At 36.3% G+C, this 13,519-nt stretch overlaps 1 protein-coding gene across 18 annotated transcripts in view; it reads right to left on the reverse strand.

The window, feature by feature from the left end:
• SOX6 (SRY-box transcription factor 6) overlaps positions 1–13,519 on the reverse strand; it is a 367,281-nt gene that overhangs the window by 133,168 nt on the left and 220,594 nt on the right. For all 18 annotated transcript variants that reach the window (XM_054067010.1, XM_054067011.1, XM_054067004.1 and 15 more), the window contains 2 exons: positions 8,232–8,404; positions 4,642–4,710 (listed from right to left, as the gene is read on the reverse strand). In XM_054067010.1, coding sequence (XP_053922985.1) covers positions 4,642–4,710; positions 8,232–8,404 — 242 coding nt within the window. The remainder of the gene's footprint in view (positions 1–4,641; positions 4,711–8,231; positions 8,405–13,519) is intronic.

The raw sequence follows: 13,519 nt of genomic DNA on the forward strand, positions 1-13,519 counted from the left end.
ATATCTTTAAATCTATTTCTACTATTATTATCCTAGCAAAAAATTAATTAACTGGGTCAGGGAGGCCATGAAGGCTAATGTGGAATGTAATTATTCCTGATCTTTAGACATGTACTTCACATAAAGAGATAGTCCTTATTCAGCTCACCAGGTACCTGAATTGTCAGTAGTAAATCACGGATAAGAAGAGAGACTGGTTGGTTCAGCCTCTTACGTTTTAAGTATGATTCAAATTACTCCTATTCAAGGACAGTTTAAATAGTTGTAATTTTTATGTTACTATTCTTTTGTTTGTTTACTTTCACAGTAACCACGTCCACTCTTCTTGACTGAAACAGAAAATACAAGAACACTAATAAGAAACTACAATAGCATGGATGTACAGGTTTATAACGGAAAAAACTTACTACTAGAAATATTTTCTCTTTGCTGAATTAAAACAGAATACTTATGACAGCAGATGAAGCCAGCTTTTCTATGCAATAAAAATTATACTGATTCAAACAGAAAATGAAATGTTCTGCAACGGCACTGAGCATAGTCCAGAGGAATAAGGTGAGTGGAAATGGATAAAAGCAGTTTGGATCAGCTGCCACTGTAATGCCATTAGAAAAGCTCAATAACCAGTGTCCCTTTTACAGATTTTATCCACAATTTAGGACTTGCCCTACTGAAGCCTGCCCTCCAGAAGAGGGAAGCCAGCAAACTTTCAACCGTTAAATCCCACCTCCCATAGGGAAGTCCTGGAATAACAGGCTCCAACCATCAGCTAGATCTGACCCCCTTTGTCAGCTGGCTGTGGTGGGGTCAGAAGCTGTCCCCAAGCCTCACTCTGAAAGGACTGAATTCTGGCAACAAGGCACTGAATTCATTGGGATTTCAGAGCCTGAAGCAGTTTGCAAGTTTGGAACTGTTCTAGTGATCTAAGCCTTCTTGGCATCCAATGTAATCTTATCTTCACGATGTACCACCAAATTCCTCTTTTAAACAGCTCTTCCCCTTATCATTAAAAGTTTTCCTTTTCACAGTACAGGATAAGAGATGTCCTTGAAATAGTCTTATTTTGTCCCTTGAACTTTAAGAATGAATACTTTTATTAAACAAAAAAGAAAGTGATTTTAAAAAATCTGAATCAACCTGGAGACTGATCTGTGAGCTCTCACTTGCCCTAGAGTATTTTCTCAACTTTACTTACACTAAAAGCAATGATTTCTTTTCACAGCTTAGTAGAACAAAGAACTTAATTTGGTGGACTAGATTTCCTCCCATCTTTATGGGCTCCTCTGTAGAAGAGTGTTTGTGAACATTGAGAACATTTGAGCTGAAACGTAATAGTGCACTGCTTTTATTTGAAATTTTTCATTTAAGATTCTCGAAACACTGTGTTTTAATTGAGGCACAGGAAACAATTTGCCAAATTTCAGTTAATCAGATACAGAACCGAGAAGAACTCCACATTCCCACTTCCTTTAGCCACAGACAAAACTGCTTTCCCCAAAATGCACCCCATGAAATGAACATTAGCTTCACTTATAAAACATAAGATGATTGTGCAGAACATTTAATGACCTCAGCCCTCTTGAAGTACCTTTATTGTTTTGCTATGCTAACCTAGCTAATATCTTCTTTGCTCATAAGTTATTGATTTGGATGTGCAAGTCTGAAGTAAGGTGCTGTAGTAAATGGCCTTAAAACCAAAACAAAATAACCAACTAAATTAAATAAAGCATTAAAATTATTAAATAAACAAACCATAAACAACATACTGTAAATAATGAATAATGAAAATGCTCAGCAAATTAACCCAGTAGGTGTTCAGAGAAAGATGTGTTTTATTCAATATAGATTATTTCCACTTTTATATGTGGTTGATAGAAATCCTATGAACCCCATCTAAAGTCATTTCTAATTATTTAAATAAACTAGATTTGCTTATTTACAGAAATTATTAACAATTAAAACACTGTACCTCAGAAGATGACAGTGGTACACTGTGTGTCTTGTGTGATGAAAACATTGCATCAGCAGTGTCCCACTCCTGCATCCTGGAGAACACCCTGTACTTATTTCAGGTAGCTGTGCCTGAATAGGTCCATGCTCAGATGAAAAAGGCACCTGTGCTACTAATATTTTGTAATCTTTTCAAAAAGGGAGTGGCCGAGAAGACTACTATTGTTTTTCTATGCATACAAAGTATAGATAAGAAGCCACTTTATATAAGCAACTGCTGTTTCTTGGAAAGGGTTGCTCAAGAGTGTCTTTAAACAAACGCACCTTCTGAATAAAATCAAGTAGGCTACTGGGGACACAGTTCCAAATTCTACCAAGCCCAAAAACTAAACTGAGAGTGTTAAAATTTATTAGAAAATTGTTTTTGACCATGATTCTCCTCATCTCACTTCAGATCTCTACACTATAGGCATTGGCACCTATATCTTCATAGTTAATGGAGAGAAACAGCCATTTTAGGGAACAATTCATCTGACAATTTAAATGTCTACTTTAGGACAAGATTAATTGCATCCTAAAACTCCTCTCTCTGCTTCTCTCTTTTCACTATAAAAACAATCTGGATAATTAATTGGGATAGAGTCTATACAGCAGTTACCTACTTTTGATAAGATTAATTCCACCCAGAGTCACTAGTGCAACTTCATTATTGGTACTGAGGTTTGCTGGGAAGATGCTGGGAGGGACCTGGGAGAACTGGCACAGCACTGCATCTCTCACCTGCCTCCTAGTTTACTTCCATCCCACCTATAGCCCCTAGGGAGCTACAGGTCTCAACAAACTGCAACATTCATTATCAATTCAATAGCAACAAACCTATTACGAATTGCAAAGGCAACTTAGCAACTAACTTCTCTCCTGAGCGGCTCCTGGCTAGAAAACCTGTCACAGAATTAAGAAATAACAAATGAACAAAGAACCACTTGGCTCACAAGCAAGTAGGCTGAGTAACCCGGTGGTTAGCCTCGGAAACAATCTCCTAACAAAGTTTTTTTAGTAATGCTGGAGGTGGCATCTGCCCAACATGCCTACCGCCCCATACTAGTGTCTACAATGTTCCTTGGATGGTGAGATGCCCGCTACCAATTTGACTAACAAGCTAGGAGAGGAAAGAGTCTCCACTGCCTCAAATACACTGACTGGATGCATGTCAATATCAGGATAGATAAAGTGGCCAAAGTATTGAGGAACTATGGAAGAATAGCTTATATTGGCAAGAATTTTGAAACAAATTTAGGGAAGGATCATTGAGAAATAATTTAGCTCACATGAACAAAACAATCATTAAAACTCTGCTCTGTAAATACATTTAGGAAAGGATAAGAAAGAAAACCTGTGAAGGATTCAGCACTGTGTAAGAGGAAAATTGGGAATGAACAAGAAAATGAACCTGAAATCTGTTCTAAAATGAACCTGCAACTTATTTAAAAGTGTTTCCCTGGAGTGAGTGGAAGGGTAAAGCCATTTCTGGAAAGTATTGAGTGTACTGAAACACAAAGTACCTTTAAACTTTTTACTACAGAGCAGGATACTTCCCTGTAAAACACACCCACATTCTCCAAGTAGGAATAAAAATTACCTGTTCATGATTCTTCTTTTTGTGTCCTAATATTTAAAGCAATTTAAAAAATTGGAAATTTCTCATGCAAATAACTGTTCTGTTTAGCAGACTCAAGATACACTCCAGTCTTGGCTTTTATGTCAAGTAAAGATTTTTTTTTTAAGGTGATTCTTTGCTTTCTGAAGCCAAAATAGCAACTAACACTTAGAGGAGGTGGTGCATTTTTTCATTTCGCTATTTCTTATATGTTCAGTTTTGCCATCTAGTAACACTGCAAGCTGATTAAAGAAAAAAGCCTGACAGTCCAAGCTTATAAGAAATGATTGGCCGCACAGTGATCTGTCAGACCAAACCAAAATATTTAAATCAAAGAGGAGTCCCATGGAAATGCTTTCAAACAAAGCTGGAAGCAGAGAAGGTAATACAGTCACATTAACAATGCCTCTACCCACATGTCACTATCCACACATATTTGTGCAAAATTAAACCAGGTTCTGAGTACAAGTACAAATAATTGAATACCTCCAGAATACTCTCAGATCCACAAAGGAACAGTTGCTCCAAATGTACATTGGACACACACACACATATACATATATACCTGTGGCTCTTTGTACGTGAGCAGACTTGAACCAGGGACTTAGTACTGTCTTAATGTCTATTATCCTTTTCTATAGCCATTTGCTTTAGTTAATGAACAGGAAAACATTCTTCTAGCCTTATTTATTATAAAGAATATTTTGCCTTTGTAGAATAAGGAATTCTATAAACAATGACTGAGACTCTCCTTTTACTTCACACAATACAAGTCGAACTGATCACAGATTTCAGAATTAAATGGCAAGATTTAAGAAATAGCTCATAACTTTTAGAAGAAAACTCTACTTATTGAAGAAAAGCTCTTTCCACTAAAAAGATGTTCAACAATTTTCTAAGACACAGAGACTCTCCATAAAGAGCATCTTTACTGAGGCTTGTTAATAAGGCATGTGGCTGCTTTATTTTAGATCCTTCCTTTGCCATAAATGGAATTTAAGTATAACCAGAGGAGACCAATAAAACACACTGACCTGAATTTGCTGCTGCAGTAGATTGATTTTGTGCTGCTGTTGCAGAAGTTGCTGCTGTTGTCTTGCAATCTATTAGAAATAAAATTTCCATTAAAACAGTAATATTGAAACTTTAATACTATTAAGTGAAAAAACATCTTATTATTCTTTATTATACTTCTATTAAGCTTATTTTTTAGAAAAATTTAATATATTTTTAGAGGTATCTGTATATGTAACATAAACATTTTAAATTTAAATGCAACATAAAATTCTAGTTAGCCAGTAAGAAATATGTATTCTAAGTGCTTAGGACTCAACTATGCAAGCACAGAAACATGGGTTTAGCTATACGCCTGTGAATAATCTCATCACTATTCAACAAAGCATTTAAGCCTGTGGTGATCTTTGACTACGATGCATTACTGTTAGCTACAATGGGAATGAAACACATGCTTAAAATTAAGTGCTTTGCTGAATGGGGATGGGATTACTCAGGTGCTTAAGGTTAAACACACATTTTCCTGCTTTGCTGAACTGAAGCCTTACCTAGCATTTATAGATGCTTCACTATTCAGCACAAGCTCCTATGGCAAGCTTCTCTAACTTCATTCACAATGAGCAACACAATACTTCTCTAGTAAATCTCGAAGTCTTCCTTGGAACTATTCAAAGAAGTAGGATCCCATTCTGTGTAAAAGCAGTACCTGATGCTCAGTAACTCCTCAGTAATTCCTGTGAAATATGTAGATATTCTTACCCTCATTCGGTAGACTCAGTAAGGGATCTGGATGGTAAATGCTATATCCCTTCTCTAACACAGAGAAGAAAGTGTTCAGGGCAGGGAGTGCTAAGAGACTAACTGGGGAGAATCTGCTGCCGACTTGCTCCCAACCATGATTCCCACTAACTATCCAAAATCAGAATGCAAAGGCAGAAGGGAAAAACAGGATCCTGGCTTTAGATCACAGAGGTGCTCCCTGCAATGGGTAGCATGGACCAAAGCTACGAGGGAGAAGCTGCAGGGAGCTGGGGGAATAACTGGACTTCTGCTTTTGAAGGACTATTCTGCAGCATCCCAAAACAAGGATAAGATTTGTGTTTCCTGGGAAGCCTGGCCTCAGCACTTCTGCTGCCTTCATTTCTTAAGTATAATATCCCCTCCTATAAATATTTATCTAGAGCAGAGGAACAACGTAAAAACAGCAAGAAGTTCGTGACAAAGCTAGCTTTGCCACTCAAATCCACTGTTTCAATTTTAGCAAAAAACCCGTTATGGTCTCCTTCCCCACCATCTTCCAAGTCATAAACAGAGAAAGACGAGTAAAACGTTTTTATGTTAAAACAATTACAGAAACACAGTAAGGTTGATTTGGAGATAAACAATCACATAGTTTTAGTGCAAACTGTTCAGATTAACTCAGAAGGAATCTGCAGTTACACATTAACAGCTTTTAATTGTGCACACACAGAGATCAAGCCTGTCATTTTCTTATCTCTCACTTTGTCACCTGGGAATAGCTTTCTGATTTTTTCAGTGCTATAGTTAAAATTCATTTTTGTATGGGAGACCAACACAAATTCATACATGTTTTCAGTCTTGCACGTGGCCTCAAAGAGGCAAAATGAGACCTACGTGATCCTGGAGCTGGATCAAGATCCAGTGTCGCACAGAAAATGGATCCGGCAACTATCATAGCCCACTAAAATGACGCTTGTAACATGGATCAAACTCCCTTTATGATCCTGGTGTTCAAATATTTCTGGATAAATCTCCCAGTAAAGATAATTAAAACTATTGATGAATAAAGACTGAAAAAGCAGGCCGTAGTCTGCAAGTGAAAAGGGTAGTTCAAATAGAGCTATCCACCTGTGTGCCCAGGTAAGCCAGCTACGGCTCCTAGGACCTCAGGTCACCCACTGTCACACCAGTGGTCAGCAGTAGTGTCTGTGCTTGGAAAAGCAACTCTAATGGTAATTGCTACAGAAAACATTTAAAAACCTGTGTGTGTGCTTGAGTTACTGTTTCTAGTGAGTAACACACCAATTGTGCTATTCCATCTTAGAAGTTTAGGGCTTGTCACTACCGACAAGCTCTGTCGGGTTTATGTCCACATTGTCCCAGCTGCTTAAATTTCAGTGATGGTAATAAAAAGATTATCATGATATTTAGCTTAAGAAAGGAATTATTTGTAATTTCACAATGAAATGAGACACCACATGGAGCTGCATCACGGGACATTTTTTCCCAGTGCTGTCTTTCCTCACAGATGCACAGCATCCGATGTCCAGAATTGTTTGAAGCTGCTGGTGACCTGGCTGCTACTTAACTTGGTAAACTATAGCCAAGGCAAGGATGAGATCTTTGTTTACATGTGCAAAGGCACTGATCTACCGGAGTTCAGATTGCTTGTGAACAGCTTTTTCTACTTCTATGTACAATACAGCACCATTTGCATAGGCATTTCCTGATGAAAACCAGAAATACACTATGAAGCATCTAATGTCAATGCTTTCTCTTAGATCGAACAGCACTGTGATAGAAAATGTATCCAATACTTTGTAATGCAATTCCCATAGCATAGTCTTGATGTATAGGCTTGACATAGTAAAGTAGGGTACACAAGCACCATGTGGCTCAAATTCTGAGTTTTATTTGCCTATGGGTTGAGCTACATGCTCGCTTCATTGAGCATGACAACCTAGTTTTAAGTGTCATTTAATTTTCATTTTGAAATATAATTACAAAGTATTCACTGTAAGATATCACTCGTCTGCAAATGTGTCAAGATTAATTTGTGCTAGCTTATTCACAAGTGTCAATAGTTAATTACTGTGTCATCTCTGGATGGCTAAATGACATTCTAACTTCTGATTTTTTACAGTGTTCCTTTATGTTATTTTCCATTAGGGGATGAGTCCATATTCCTACATGTGGGCAAATACTCAAGCACATAAAATACCAGACGTCACAACTCATTAAAATCAACAGAGCATATATTGCTGTATATATCCTATAAAATACATTTAACTGAAAAGATAATTCTAGTAATAATGTCAGATTTCTAAAAACCACACATTAATTTGGATCTGTCTGATCTAATGCCTAGGGGACTAGTGTATGGGATCACTGTTGTTACACGTTTGTACAATACAAAAAGGATAGCTCTTTGGATAACCTCATCTTTGAAAAAAAGAAACCAACACCCACAACATGAACAAACAAATCCAACCTTATTGTAGAAGACATCTGAAGTTTTGAAGATGCTGAAAGGTTTTTTTTTAATTATTTTCTTGTCAAATAGAGAAAGAGTTAAATAATTATTATAGCTTGGATTATTTGTAACTCCCACAATTGCACGTCAGTGCAAGAAACAACAACTCTGAACTCTATCAAATGCCATTTATTATAGGAAATAAATTATCTGAATGTTCATACCCATTTTTTTTCTCAGGGTCCTATATTTCCTCTTTCTGGAAAAAGAGGTAATTTCTGAAGATATTTAAGCTCTTGCAATAAAAAAGATGGGAAGAAAACATCAAGCAGAACAGTGTTCATGATAAGCATTCTGCATCAAACATTTTCACAGGTTTCTTTCTTGGAGCCTCACCTGTTCTTGCTGTTGGCGAGCAAGGTCCATTTGCTGTCGTTGTTTTTCAATTTGTGAGGCTGCCAGCTTTTTCTGTTCATCATGGGCAGCCAGGAGCTGCTCCCGTAAGCTGATCAGCTGGGTGATCATAGTAGAGAGCTGTCGCTCTTTTTCTGCCAGGCTTTCTGGTGTACCTAAATGTGCAGGAAAGATGTACTGTAAATATGAGATAGACAATACTTACCAAGCAATATTCACAAAAAAAAAAAAAAAAGGCTGAATCACCAACATGCTTATTTCAAGCAGCAGCTCGAAAATGTATTTTACTAACAAATCCTGAAAGAATCTAGCATGTAGCTTTGCTGTGCTTTAAGCAGTAGAGGATATAACAAAAATTGGAGCAGAAAAGACATAGATTATTATTTTTTTCTAACAGGAATAATTAACAATGTACTGTGTACAAACTCCTGTATCTTTTCCACCTAAATCTGCCAGTGCGGTAAATACATTCATAGGTTATTAGACATAATTTTCCTTCACTTTATACATTTTGTTGTTTTTTTTCCCTAAGTATGTTAAAATCCTCAGAAAAATAAAATTAAAATCTGCTATTCAGTGGAAGTAGCGGTTTAATAGTTTATCGATCATTTCTCTAAAATAACCATCTATCTGGTAGGTCATTTGGGTAAATGTAAGCTTTGGTTACGGAATGCATACTAAAAATGAGCTCTACTTGTCCCTAAGAGAAATAGCTACCCTGAGAAAATGGCTTAAAAATTTTCATTTAACTTTCAAAGTTTACTCTACAGAGAGCACTTAATTAATATGAAACTACGGTACATTTATTCTTTGCACTAATGATGCTTAATGGTCTGTTTATTGGTAAATTGCATGGGTCTCCTAAGTAGAGAGCACAGGGTCCTTCTGCAAATCAATCCAAAAATATCCCATCTTATGTTTGAACTTACTACTCTGTCACAATCAGCAATGTCAGCTCCCATATTTGAGCCATACGCTGCATTTACTTGTGTGAGCATCTCAGATCCACAGCTCTATAAGAGGTAATAAAATTACAGTAACATAGCAGTTCAGGAGTATCAGAAGAGCATCTGAAAGAGGTTTACAGTTGGAAGTAGGATAAATGAAGCAATTTTATGTTATACAGGAGAACTGAGAATTAGAGAAGTGAATCAAATCAAGATCTAGTCAGATCCGTTATCTGCCACAATGATAAGAGATGTGGCACAAAAAAATATTCACATATTTCCTTTCCTCCATTCACAAAAGCAAACTGTGATAAAGAAGTCACAGGACTTTTGAAGAGGAAGAAAATGCATGAGGAATGGGACCTGAGAGGGAATGAAGAAACTGTCACTAAAATTATGACTCCACCTTCTTCCCAGGAGTAAGATGGCTATCTTCTAGGGAAGAGAAGAAAGTGTTTGACAGGTTTCATAAGGAGAGGGAAGACAAAACAGACTCCTGCCAAGCGGGCAACAAACCCAAGATGATCTACTACTTACATCGTGTTACGATAGGAACAAAATTACTCTTAAACACAATTTCATTTGCAAAAGTGGCATACAAAAAAAACTCTATCTATAATTGCTATCTATGGGAAAGGAAACTGCATGGCTTAAGTCATTCACTGTAAACAAAGCAAACTCCCAGAAACAAAGGGTATTTGTTTTTCTGTAGATTTCTTAATTGCATTTAACAACACAGAGTACCAAAAACATTCAGTTTCTTAGCCACCATTAACTATCTTAGTTTTAAGAGCCTCAACAAACTGATGTTTCAGTATTCTGTAATGCCAAATTTTAATTCAGTATACATGTGACATAGATTTTTCCAGACAAGGAAAAATCAGTGACTTCTGTTGTAGCAGAAGTTTTAGAAGTGGTTAGCAATTTTATTAGTCACAGGTATCACAGATGCATGAAATTAAACTCCAACTCCTGTCTTCAGACCAACTCATTGCAAAACCTTAGTGGAATATAACTGAAGCAATAAAGAAAGCTCTGTGCAAAAAGCTGTTTCAAACAACAACAAACAGAAGGGTTTTGAAAGTAAATTCAGGCAGTTATTTGGCCAGGAAAATGTCTGCACCAATGGTACTGTCTCCCTGGATCCATCACCTTGTAGTGAGGTCTGCACTGTTGACATCAGTTCAGTTACCTGCAACTTCACCTTAACCTTCTTAAACTGTATTACTCAATCTTGAAGGGTTTGCATGATGGTTATTTAGGTGCATTTGAATATGCTTTTGTATACTGAAATTCATTTTCATGGATAAAAGACCGCTCTGCCAAAGAAAAATTCCCTTATCCACCCTGACTAGAAGAGAAAAACCATTCCAACTATTTTAGAAGGCCAATGGGAAGCAGCCTGCTGTTTCAAATGATACTTATTGCCATCCACTGCCACCTGTGAGACCACAGCTTAAGACTTTCATATCTGTCAAGCAGCTTTGGCATTATAATGTAAGCCCCCGATCCTACAGTCATAGTATATTTTACACATCCAAAGGAGATATTAATCTCCTGCTCCATTTCCACATTAGTCTCTATACTTTGTACTTGCTTCATAATATGGGTAGAAAACTACCACAAAGAGTGCCTGCTAAGCGTACAAAATGTGACTGTTTTATTTTGACTAGCTAGAATCATTTAATATAGACATAGCAAATTTGTAAGATCATTTCTTTTTTCTTCTTCTGAATTTTATAGAATAGCAGGCAGAAATAACTGCGCTTATTCAGAAATTCATAGTAATTGTTTTTCTTTCCTCCTCCCCCTCCCAGAGAAACACATCGTAAATGAATGACCCCATTTAAAGTATTCTACTCTTTAATTTGTACTGTACTATGTAATCCAACAACAGAATAGAACTAATGACCACAAATGTACACTGTGCTCCTGGAAAATAACGAGACCTCCATGAAGCTGCAAGACACCTAACCAAACACTGCTCAAGACAAGAAAAAGCATAAGATGCAGAATGTGGTTGTATGAACAGCGTGTGGGGGAGTATAATTTAATTTTAGAGTGGAAAATCCCAACCATTATTTTACAGTTTAACTACCAATAAAAAACCCAACTTGCTCAGAACGCAGACCAGATTGAGCTGATCTGGCTGGGCCAAGAGAGGTCATCAGTAGCTGTGCGCCATCATCATCTGTTTTGCATCCACTTACTGCAGCAAGCAATGAGATTCCTAAACTCATTACCAGTAAATAAACAACTTCTGCTGACTAGAAATATCTATAAATAAAATAAAAATATAGCTATCTGTAAAATGTATTTGCCATAAAAACAGATAATACAAGAAGCTTAGTGAAAAATATACAGTAAATATGACAGCTTCCATAAAATATTATATATCACAGTTCCCTCTCTGTTCTAAACCTATTCTTTTACTCCAAAGACAGCAGCACGCTTTTTTTTTTCCATGGGGTCTTCCTTATCCCCAAAACACATCTGTCTTGAGTTTCTCTCAGATTTGTCAGGTGGATCAGTGCTCCCCAGGGCCTGCTCCATCTGAAGTATTTTAATTTGACTAAACACCTGATTTATTTTATCTCTCCGATGAGAAAGGCAGTTTGTCTTAATAGAGCCTGTCAGCCTACAGTCCCATTCACAGCAATTTACAGGCAGCCAGGGATGCTGGAAAAGAAGAGTGCTGTGATTCTGTATTTTATCCTCCTCCAGAAAGCACCTAAAAGCAGCTATTCACTGCTACTGCATGTGGCATTTTAGAACTGAATTAGCTTTTTATTCAAGTAACTACACTTGTTGTGAATAGATTATCTGTAAAATTGCTACATTCACTACTGATTTTATTAACCTTTGGCTCTGTCACAAAATGGTCTTCAGTTACGAAAGACCTTTAAAATTGACACATTTTTCTTAGGGACCTTTATTTCAGAGACTTCAGATATACTGAATTTGATCCACTGACTCCCTTTACCAGCAGTGTTTAAAATTTTGAGTGTTAGTGGGAAGTCAATAGTGTTTAAGGACTTATTTTTTAAATTAAAATACAGCAGTTATTGTCATCAAAAGTTCACGAAAAATAGTTATTATTTTTTATAGGCCTTTGGTTACCTATTCTTGCATATGTGATTAAAACCATAAGCTAAAAAATACGATAATGTGGCTGTAGAGATATTTTTTCCTTATGTGCTTATTGTTTTACCCTTTATTTTTTTAATGAATTAAAACATAAATTGAGATAAAATTATCAGGCTGAGAAGAACTAAGGCAACAAAGTGAACTTTTGAGAAATTCTGGTCATAGGTCAATCTAACCAGAAGTAAGAAAATAAAAAGTAGCTATAAATCTGCTCAAAAAGAAAGAAGAGTTCAACTTGTGGTCTAAAATTACAGTTTGAAAGAATTCTGCTGCAAAAATCTACCTGTTAAAACTGATCACAATACTGCATGATTTCTGGTACACAGTAGCAGAAAGATCATCCTGTATCTTATGATGCATTTAATAACAATCATAAATATAATCTTACATTTTATCTATCTAGATTTCTTTAAGCATTGCAAAAAAAAAAAAAAAAAAAATTAAAATTTCAGTATCCTGTAAGTGTAGATACAAAATATAACTATATTTATATATATAGTTATGTATCAATTCCTGGTTTACCACCCTACAACACTTCTATTAACTCCTACTACCTATTCAGTCTATACACAGATGTAGGTGCATGTCAGCACAGGAGGCTTTTCACTGTTAAATTTTGAACTGTTCTTGTGGCAAGTCGTTGTGAGACAGAAGCAGAATAATAACTGCTGATAAGAGAAAAAAATAGGCAAGAGTAACAAAAAAATAGACTTCTAGACTTAATTTAAACTAATCTCTTTGACATTCGGCAGAAGAGAACAAAATAACACCACATATACTTTCAAGTGAATAAAAGACAAAATACTGCAGTCATAAATAAGCCAAACATTTTCAGATGTGATCCAAAGCTTGCTGAAGTAGAATTCTTAGCTGTGACACTAAATTACTGTGGGTTCTCGAATGTGCTCGCCTTAGTTTCCCAATATGTACACAAAGTAAAACACTACTAGAGGGTTTTTTGCCTGGTTAGTTACTGCTTCTGAAGTGCCTTGAGATCTTTGCATGGAATCTACACAGCTGCAAAGTATTATCGGTTCCCTTGAATTCTGTGATTGGTGTGAAGCATGACAAATATCATCTTTGTTTATGCACAGCATCTGAACTAACTTTTGCCCCATATACTTACAGGAAATACAAATTAATAAATCACAAATAATTACTCCTGTTATGTTTTTA

The sequence above is a fragment of the Cuculus canorus genome, chromosome 5 (genome assembly GCF_017976375.1).
Source record: "Cuculus canorus isolate bCucCan1 chromosome 5, bCucCan1.pri, whole genome shotgun sequence".
NCBI classification, from domain to species: domain Eukaryota; kingdom Metazoa; phylum Chordata; class Aves; order Cuculiformes; family Cuculidae; genus Cuculus; species Cuculus canorus.